Source organism: Aythya ferina (genome assembly GCF_964211825.1).
Source record: "Aythya ferina genome assembly, chromosome: 4".
Taxonomy (NCBI): Eukaryota; Metazoa; Chordata; class Aves; order Anseriformes; family Anatidae; genus Aythya; species Aythya ferina.
Window position 1 is genome coordinate 76,466,273 of NC_140300.1, and position 10,159 is coordinate 76,476,431.

Sequence of the window (10,159 nt, forward strand, 5' to 3'; positions counted from 1 at the left end):
TTGTTTTTCAATTAGATACCAAACATCACTCTTTACCTTGCTGAGGATGATATCCAGGCCCTGGAGGCTGTCCTGGAAGCTGTTGCAAGTTAGGATTCAGAGGGCCACATCCAGGGATCCCATCTTGCCTGGCCATAGTAGGCAACGAAGGTTGAGCACAAAGGCCACTGAAATTATTTGCTGGTGGAGGAACCCGTGATCCAGGTGGCAAAGCCGTTTGCTGCTGTATCGGAGGTGTTGGCTGTGGAACCTGAAAAGATGCTGGATGCCCAGAAGATGTGTGAGAGCTCGGAGTAGTGCCAGGACCTGAGCAAGAAGTTATTTATCAAATTAGTCAAAAATGACAACCTACTAACTCTGTATGAAAGACATTCTATTTTTACTCCATATATTTGTAACATACAGGGAATATTGAGTTACATAATGACATGCTTCATAAAGCAGATTCTAAATGTCTGTTCATAAAACAAATCAGACCTCACAGTTTAAGTATGAACTGGTTCAGATGTTCAATTTTATTTCTTTCAGCTCTATTTTCAATAAAACCCTACAGCTGGGGTGGGTGGGGAAAGGGAGAAGGAGGCCAGCCTTCAGCAATTCTTGATTAGAGTACACATATCAAAAGCCAATAGTGATTTATAATATTTAAATTTTTAGTGTGAAACAACATTCCTTTTGGCTTAATAATCAATTTCTCTTATGTAGCTTTTTTTTTTTGTTAGTTAGATCTTCCCATTTTACTATGACAAACTAAACGGAAGTTAAACCCACTCACTTCAAAACCAGAAGATGGTTGTAAAACAGATGATGTTGAAAGATGAAATGTGGAGTTATTTAGCACACACTGGTGAGGGATAGTTTGTTACATGTAAAATCCAGATTCTAATTAAAATTCAGAGGACCCTGCAAGTCGTTTTCTTTTTGAGACTTAAAATCTGTAAATGCTCTTTACTTTACAAAACCTGAGTTTTTAGTCAATCATCCCCCAATAGACCTACGGAAAATTAATTTTCAAGAATACTAAAAAAAATAGCAAATTGGGTTTGGAGCAAAAGGACTAATGCTAATAAACAAATACTAAAATGTATCTTCTGTCAGACTTGTGAACTAAAAGAAGTGTTACATGCAAATCATGCTCAGGTTCTCTACTGGTACACACTAACATTGCTCCAGCAGAATAATAAGCCATGAATTTGAGTGCTCAGTCAAGTTACACCAACTTTGCCTTACCTCTAAGCAAAAATCAGAAAAATAAAACCCAACACAGGGGCATAACTGTAAAGACACCCTTCAGACCACTGAAGACATGGTATCTCAACATTCCCGCATGTAACAAGATAAGCAAGAACATTATATAATTGTTGCTGGAGGCAATATAATGAAGGCAGGAAGAAAAGCAATACTTTTTGCTCTAAATAATATGAGTTGCTGCATATGAAGTGCTGAAATTGCTGAATATGAAGTGCTGCCATAGAGGTGCTGGGCCACAGTTCATCCTGTAAAGAACTATCTGACTTAATTGTGTACTTGCAGTTCAGTACACCAAGGCTGAAGTCAAAATTATTTTTTCTGAGGTGAAGAAGCAAGTTTCACAAGCCGTTGTGCAAATGGAAGGTCAGACCCCTGGCAGTTACACAACTTTCATTAAACTCAAGTTAGTAACTTGTCAAGTCAGAGAAGGAACAATGATATAACATCACTGCAGCCTGAACTGAAATGTTCATCTTTTCACATATCTTATGATGACATCAGCCACTAAAGTGATCTTAGTTTAGCAAACTTGTCCTCATAAATGCCCTGCCACAGAGAAACAAGGTGCTAACTAAATTCTACTGCTTTCCAGTCAAATGGTAAATTTGACCAGGAAATACTCAGAAATAGCAGATATAGCCAGACAGAAAATTACTCATGGGAAGCAATTTGTGTGGAAGAATCACGTGATCACATCTTTGCCTCATGTTTCAGTTTTAATCCCAAATTAAATGCAAATAAAATTTAGATGAAAAACTAAACTATAAGTTCTGGGCAAAAAAAGAATAAGATAAGAGAGAAACTATAAAAAAGCTAAGAAAAACAAGACAATGTCTGTATATTACTGATCATGTCTTGGCTGTCACTGGCAGCATGAACAAACAATGAGAAATGACAGATAAGACAAGCAACATGTATGGAAGGCTCAGCAAATTTTGATTCAGAACTAGCTCTAGAACACTGATGTAAAAGACTGAATGAGAATAAAAATGTAAGAACTTGAGCAAATGATAGCATGCAAGAATTTATCTGCTTATATACAAGTTCTTTCTAATTACTATAGTCTCAATAGCTTTAACTCAGGAAAAAGTCAAACAGACAAACCAGATAAAAATGATTACCATAGCTATTTATTTGCATGCTGTTGAGCTGGTTAGCAAGTTGTGTTGTAGATGAAGTGGATGCAGTATTTGGGTAGGCTGGCTGTGACTGATGACTGTAGGGAGGATAGGAAGGTCCTGTATTGTTTGGAGGTGGAGGGCCTTGAAACCTGAAGGGAAAAATGAGTGCGGTTATGCAAGGAACTACATCAACTAGTCATAATCCCAGAAGGTCCAATACCTTCTCAAGGGTGGTGCTGAAACAATTAAGTAGGTTGATCAAACTTTCCAGAGAATTCTCATGTTCTGCTCAGAAGTATATTTTTGTTAAAATAGTCATGAAGCACAAAGAGAGATTGCAGTTTTTCAAACGTGTTTGTTTGTATACTTACTAGAAACAAAGAAGCTTGAGTATTCCATGGAGAAGAGACAGAATAACTATATGAAAGCTCAAAGATTAAGAAAGTGAAGCTTCTGAATTTAGCAAATACCTCCACCCCCTTTACATGCTAATGAAGGAAGCTCCCCTATCAGGGATGAATGAAAAGTATTCAGAGAATATCTGCAAAGAGAGGGCAATGGACAGAGAAATTGTTAAGGAGTTCTCAGTTATAGAGGGAAGAGGAGGATGAAGGTGGGGAAAAACTGCTGCATGGTTACCAGACACAGGAAAGCATAAAGGCAAGAGAAAGAACTGAAGTAAAGGAAGAGGTAACACGCGGCACTATTTCATTCTGATCAAATGAGATCTCAGGCTATCTACATCTCTCCCTGCTATCTACGTTGTTTTATCTACAACCATTTTTAAAACTGGGGACAGTCCTAGGTATATCAAGAGAAGAATTCACTTTCCTTGAAATTTTGATATGGAGATTTCCTTTCCTGGAACAGCAGCTCTCAGCAGTTTGGGAATAAAACAAGATCAGGTAAAAACAATAGGTGTGTAGCTGTCAGGACAGTGACCAAAACTTAGGGAAGAGAATCAGTATTTTGCTGGGCTGGTCACATCACTTTGACTTTCATTTTCCTTGTTTTCAGGTCTTCAGGACAACCACTACTTCTCCCCATCCGTTTGTACACCTTTTTTTTTTCCCCCCTCAACAGACGACCAGGGTGTGGGTCCTCTTTACATAGTTGTAACACACAGGCAACAGGCTTTCCTGTTCTGATGCCTCATAAAACATACGCATGGCTTTACTTGAACACAAATAATTTCACCACAACCAAACAATTACAGAAGCAGAGTAAGGCTTCAATCAACTGAAACAAGAATGTTGTTACATGAAATTAAGTTCGCTAAAGCTAAAATAGCTATAGATACACAAACTCTGATTCTGTCACTCATGGGAGGTCAGCAAAATAATTAATAATTGACAGAATTAAGAGTTAAGTGCATTTACCCACTTACAACCCAGCCTGCAATACAACCACTCTGTAATCAAGCTTGTCCACCATATCCTTTCATCCCCTCATACCATAATTTTTCCAAGATTAATTTTTACAGCTTCAACCTGTCCCTAGTTTTCTCCCTTCCCCACTCCCATCTCCTTCACTTCTTCCTGTAAGTTCTGAAGGCAGGAAAATACCACTTAAATTCTTTACAATTACTCTCAGCTAACTGACTGAGCAAAAGAGCAGCAGCCATCCATCTGAAAAATTATATCAAACCTATATTATAAAAATGTCTTTAAAGTACCCTACAGATCCTTGGCTGTGATCCCACAGCAACGAAGCAAAGACAAGAGGGGGGAAAAAAACTACAGCTATATAGACACATACCAGCTTCTAGTCAAAACTCACCAGCAACTATTAATTTTTAAATAACTTCTTGGTACCTCACAACAAAGTAGAATTAAGACATCAGAAAGTAACTTTTAAAAAAAAGCAACTTATAAGTGCTCTCTGAAGAGAGCATATATAAAACACCTTACTGCTGCTTTTAAGCAATGAGTCTAAGGTTCAAGCAGAAATAATACTATAATTATCTGGTTCAAACAGAAATATACTGTATGATCTAGCAGCTTAACATCACAGAGAAATTAACTAGAAGATCTAGTTCAGAACTGGAGTAAGTCAGAACTGCTGAAAATAAAAGGAAAGCCATACTTATTGCCAGTGAAACAGCCAAAGAGATGAAAGAGAGGTCAAATAACTTAGATCTCATGTATTAATTCTTGAAAGTCACCTGTGCATTGGCTGTCCTGCTGCACTGGGCCCATTCTGGAAGTTGGTCTGGCTCAACTGATGTGTACCAGGTGGTGGAGGCCCAACAGGAGCTGAAGATCCAAGAGGCAAAGTTGATTTTGACATACCTGCCAAACAGGAATTACTTTTATGTAAGAATCCTTAAAAAAAAAAAAAAAAAAAAAAGCACAAGATCATAAAAAATTACAAGGTTTCAGCCCTGCTTTATGATGACCCCCAAAGGTCTCTTCTAACCTCAGCCTTTCTGTAAGAAAGGAAAGATTCTTGGTCAGCTATAGAAGCATATATGAAAAAGACAGCAAAAAAGGAACCAACCAGTAGTTGTTAACCTTCCAGCAAAAGAACCCAAGAGGGACATAAAGAAACAATCAAGAATGGAGAAACAGACCCTCCAACCCAATTTGGGATACTGGAAGTTCCCTATCATCTGGCTACTTTTGTAGTGAGAAGCATGAGATCCCTTTGCTTTCAGAGACCTTGTCAGAAAGAAAATTTGGAACAATCTTAAAAAAAAAAAAAGAAAAAAAAGCCACAAAACCCCCCACCAATGCTGCTTCCATATGTAGGCCCAGTAAATCTATGCTAAGAAGGGTTAATTCAGATCTAGAACATCAACTATAAAGGGATTATAATTTATGTAAGAACCACTGTTGAATAAACAGTTTTTTCAATCTTTATTTCTTGAATTATATTAATTTAAATTACTCTAACCTCAAAAATTTGTTTGGCACCTAAACTGGTATTTTTTCCTAGCACTGTAATATGCCAATTACCAGAAGTAATTCTGACTACATTTAGCATTGGGTTAAAGTAACACAACTCCTGATGTTTTTACAAAGAATATTTTTTATATAAAACAAGCAAATAGTTGAATATTTGGTTCTGTTATTACCCTACCCAATGACAAATACTGAGTTTAATGTAAATTACCATAATCTGACTGGTATTAAAAAAATAATTCAGTCATCTTTATTATTTTAACTGTCATTTTCCTCTGTGAAATCATATTGAGATGATCCCTCTCTTTCCTCCCTACTTTGCCTAGGTGTGTTAATAGACTTAATGAAGGAAGGGGGATTCTTACTTTTGGGATATTCCCCACAGTCCCAATTCACATGTTTAGTATGCCTAGCATTAGCTGAAATCAGACCACTATGACTTACAGCAAAATGGGCTTAAGTTCTGTGCTCTCAAATTTCTTTTGTTGATGTTTTGTTTTTAAGACCTCAGCCACTATATTCTCACTTATTAAACTTCTTGAAAAATCTGAAGCCACATACCAAGTTAAAATGAATGAAATGGAAGGGAGAGACGGTAACAGTCAGGTTTATCTTTTGGATGTCAAATTACATTATCTGTAGCATGATTTCATTTGTAAACAGCAAACAAGCCATCTGCATGTAAAAGCTACACAATTTCCCTTTCCTCATGGAAAGTAACTGTCTCCTAAGCATTCAGAAAGCAGATGGGCTCCAATTACCGAGCATTATCCAAACACATCACCCAGCAAGCAAGCTTAAGTAGTAAAACATCAACCTGTATTTATAGGCACATTTGTGCTCAGGAACCTGGTTGGACACAGGTCCCACTGCAAAGAATACAACCCATTTCTGAAATCCTCCTTGCCATTAACACATAGGAGTTGATAAACATTTCTTTATTCCCAGAATTTTGTTGTTGTATTAACACCTGTATTAGGTTAATCACAGCACAGCATTGAGCACTGGTGCCTACTGCTTCCCTGACAATGGTATTCACACACAGAGGTCAGAATCCCACTACCAGGCATCCTACATCAACATCTGAGCATAAACAGTAATGCAAGCAAAGCCAGGGCAGGATCCCATTGCATCAGCCAGCAGTGTAAAGCTGAGCACTGTATGTTGACTCAAGTACCATGAAGAGATGCAAAACACCAAAAGAGATACAAAACAAAACAGGCAGACTGAAAATATATTTTAAGTCAATTTTATACCTTGTTGAGGTGCTGCATATGAGGAGTTGGGATCACCATAATGAAGTGAAGAATTAGGTGGTCCAAAACTTGTAGAAAAGCCTCCCGTTCTTGGCTGGGATTGGGAATACGGAGGAGCTGCAACATAACTTTGTTGACTCATGATGGCAATATTCTTACTCCAAGTATGGGGTCCTCCTTAACGATCTGCAAAAGAGAACATGATACCTGCTACTACTCTTCACTCTTTGGACATTTTAAAAGGCTGAGAATTACACTTCCAAAAAGACCTAAGACATACATGGAAGCAAAAATGGATTTGGAGGTCAGGGGAAAACAATGCTTTTGTTTGACTGCAACTGGTTGTTGCTTTCCTTACCACTGTGTGAATTCAAACAATTCACTGAATTTATCTGAACAGGATTCATCTCTCCCAGGCAAGAGAAAAACTGTAACTGAAGAATGTATAGGTGGAAGAAAACATCTCAAATTGTTCTCTTCACAGGGAAGAACTAGACTTCTGCTACACCTGCAAAACAGACAGTGAGGCCCACACGCCAGATACCACGTACTTGGAAAAAATCAGGAAAAGCAGAGTGACTAGAGAACAGAACTAGCAAATCCTTCTCCAGTGCTGGCAGATTTGTTTTAGATGGGGTATGGAACAGAGTAGTAGCTCTTCATCAAACCTTCTACATCATCCCTAATCCCAGCAAGTAAGTAATGGCTTGCTTTCAATGCTGGTGAAACTGTGAATAAATTACAGGATGGACAGAGATCCAACTTCCAGCTGTCTTCCACATTACTGGCCCAGACCTGAGCAGGCTTTTTTACTAAGGGACTCTGTAGTGTGATGAAATGGAGCACAAGGCATTCCACAAGTGAGAGCCTGTTCTCTGAGGGCAGTATGGCCTCAACAGTACCATACACTGTTCAAACTGTTACCAAGGCATCTTTTACCTGAGCTTTCACATCTTGATTCTGTTGTTTTCAGAGAAAGAAAGAAAAATAAATAAAACAGCAGAATTTGATTAAAAGCAATCAAAATAAGTTTTCTGATGATGAGACATTCACAAGACATTTTATCTCTTTCCTGCAGTGATTTTTCCTGCAACATACTTCTAGGAAACTTTAATGAACCAGAAAAATCTGATGAATGCTACTAAACCAAACTAACTACGCTACTAAACCAGATGACTGTATTTTACATGGCCAGTTCGCAAATACAGAGCACTTTCCACCAAGGGATCTGAAAAGTTACAGATGTACACTGCAGCCTTGATTGCCAACTTTCACTTTTGTAAGATTCTTCACTTTTGATTTCATGTTGAATTTAACAAAAATAGAACACCACTAACTTTCTTTAAACCCAAATTAAGAGTGTTTTGAGAAATGATGAGGATCTGAACGAGCATTTAGTGTTTCTGTGAAGCCCCAACTAGGGCATCCCCAAAGAACTAGAGATCCATTACCTAAACCAGCATTTCATATGCTAAATGTTCCTTTAAAATAGCTTTACCAGCCACCTATATTTCGCATTCTTTGGACTGTAGCATGAGGTGATCTTTGAGTATGCAGTCTGGATCAGGAATTGCGATCCATAAGCACGCATGAAGGCATCACCTAAATCAGACACCCACAAAACCATGAAATAGACAAATTCATACTGCACTGACACATCAGTAGAGAAAAGCTACACTCATCACAAAACCCACCTCTTGGCTTCTCTTATTAAACACACATTTCTGAAAAAAAGAGTTTTACTGATCTATCATGTCAGACAAGAAGCCACTTGGAACTGGGTGCAGGGCCCTGCTCTCTTCACACACTGCTTGTGGCACAAAGCCACACTCCTCATAGAGGCGTAGGATTTCTTGACTGAAGCATTAAACTGCTTTGGGTGGGCAAGCTTAGGGGGTTCTCTCCTATTTCTTAGTTAAGAAGGTAAGCACAGAAAAAGGGGAAAAATACTTACACAGAGGGGCTTCTTGCTGCCAGCCATACTTTCTTCCCCCCTACCCCTATCAGAAGGGACATGACCATGTGAGTTTTTTTACTCCAAAACAGTAAGTCAACACCAAATTATCTACACACTGGTATAAACGTATAAATACTTTAAATATATAAAAAGGAAGAAATTTGCACTTTGAGGCTGCTGCAGCTGCCTCAACCTTTAACTGTGACAGTGTCCATGGAAAGCTACTTCCCCCACAACTTCCTCACACACAGTCACACAAAATCTTGCCACGTCAAACTTCCCACAGGCACTACAAACATGCAGAGGTTGTGCTGGAGAGAGACAGGAACTCTCAGCCACGCACAGGGAGGACAACGCAAGCTTATCCAACATAATTCCAGATTCTGTTCAACACTGATAATATTTAATCCCTTCTCAGACACGTACATATAGAAACATGCAATGAAACTGGTTTGGAGACAACATCCAAGGTACCAACAGACACGGATCCCTTAGGATTTTAGTGATCAGATTCTGATGAGAGACATCCGGATTCGTTCTGGAAATGGCATGAGAAAGATCACAGGGTCAGCTAAGCTGAGGGCTTTCCCCGGGTTTGTTTACTACAATGTAATTAAAAGAAAGGACAAAATAAGATTTTGACTCCCCCATTTAGCACCAGGTGACCTTACGCCCCATGGCCTGAAGAACACCGCTGACACAAGCGCCTCTCCACGACTTACTGCTACCCCAGCACCGGCTGGCAGCACCCCTCAGAGGGCGGCTGCACCTACACTGCACCCCACCGCCCCGCTACCTCTGTGAAACCGTAAAATCCCCTCGTGTGAACACAGAGGCAGGACAACAGAGTTAAAAATGAAAGGCCATGCTCTCTGCCACCCGACAGAGAGCTATGAGCTCTGCGTTTCTGTAGAGGCGCCGTGGCGGTGTACGCCTAGAGAGCAGTGCTATCCCTCCCCAGAGCACGCTGCAACCTCCGCTTAGCAGACAGCCTTTGCCACGGGTACCTCTGCACAGGCTCAGGCCAGCACACGGCTGCACCCCCCGCTCTTTATTTCTACAGCACTCATCTGGAGGCAGCTCGGGAAACACCGCCTTAAGCTCCCCGAGCCCCGCTCGGGACCCGCCCGGCACCTGCCCGCCGCCGCCGCAGCCGCTCCCCTCCGATCCCGGTACCTGTGCCAGGACCCCCCACAGCCCTCGTCCCCTCTCCCCCCGCCGCGGCCGTTAGGGCCGTTTAGGACCGTTAGTGCCGTTACCTGGGCGCCTCATGCAGCCTCCGCCCGCGCCGCCGCACGAGGCCGCCGCTCAGCCGAGTGCCACGTCTGAACCCGCGCGCGCGCCGCCGCCACCGCTCCCCCCGCCGCCGGGAGCGCGCCCGGCCCCGCTGACTGCGCCTGCGCAGTGAGCACAGCAGAGCCCGGCTCGCAGCGGCCAGCAGGAACCAGCTGAGCGCGGGCGGGGTTGCTGTGAGGGACGCGCCGCAGCGGGGGTGCGGCTCTAAGTCGGCTTAGCCCCGCTGTACGGGGACACGATTCCTCTTTAAACACAGACAAGCATGAAGAATGCAAGCACTTTTCCTCGCGTGTGCTTTCAAAACGTCTACCTGCGGCAATACGTAGCGCATGTATTTACAGACGCAAAATTACGCCTCCTGAATATCCAGAGTGA

The 10,159-nt window shown here is 41.1% G+C and overlaps 1 protein-coding gene across 4 annotated transcripts in view; it reads right to left on the minus strand.

The window, feature by feature from the left end:
* Positions 1–9,846, minus strand: part of LOC311436106 (protein transport protein Sec24D-like) — a 53,474-nt gene extending 43,628 nt beyond the window's left edge. Inside the window, exons 1-5 of one of the 4 annotated variants that reach the window (XM_084517917.1) lie at positions 9,748–9,846; positions 6,532–6,717; positions 4,537–4,663; positions 2,373–2,521; positions 37–306 (exon numbers count right to left, since the gene is read on the minus strand). In XM_084517917.1, the coding sequence (XP_084374043.1) occupies positions 37–306; positions 2,373–2,521; positions 4,537–4,663; positions 6,532–6,673 (688 nt within the window). In that variant the 5' untranslated portion in view covers positions 6,674–6,717; positions 9,748–9,846. Of the gene's footprint in view, positions 1–36; positions 307–2,372; positions 2,522–4,536; positions 4,664–6,531; positions 6,718–6,889; positions 7,008–8,914; positions 9,027–9,747 lie in introns of those variants that run through there. The other 3 variants (XM_084517918.1, XM_084517919.1, XM_084517920.1) reach the window with 3 other exon arrangements.
* Positions 9,847–10,159: the final 313 nt, after the last annotated feature.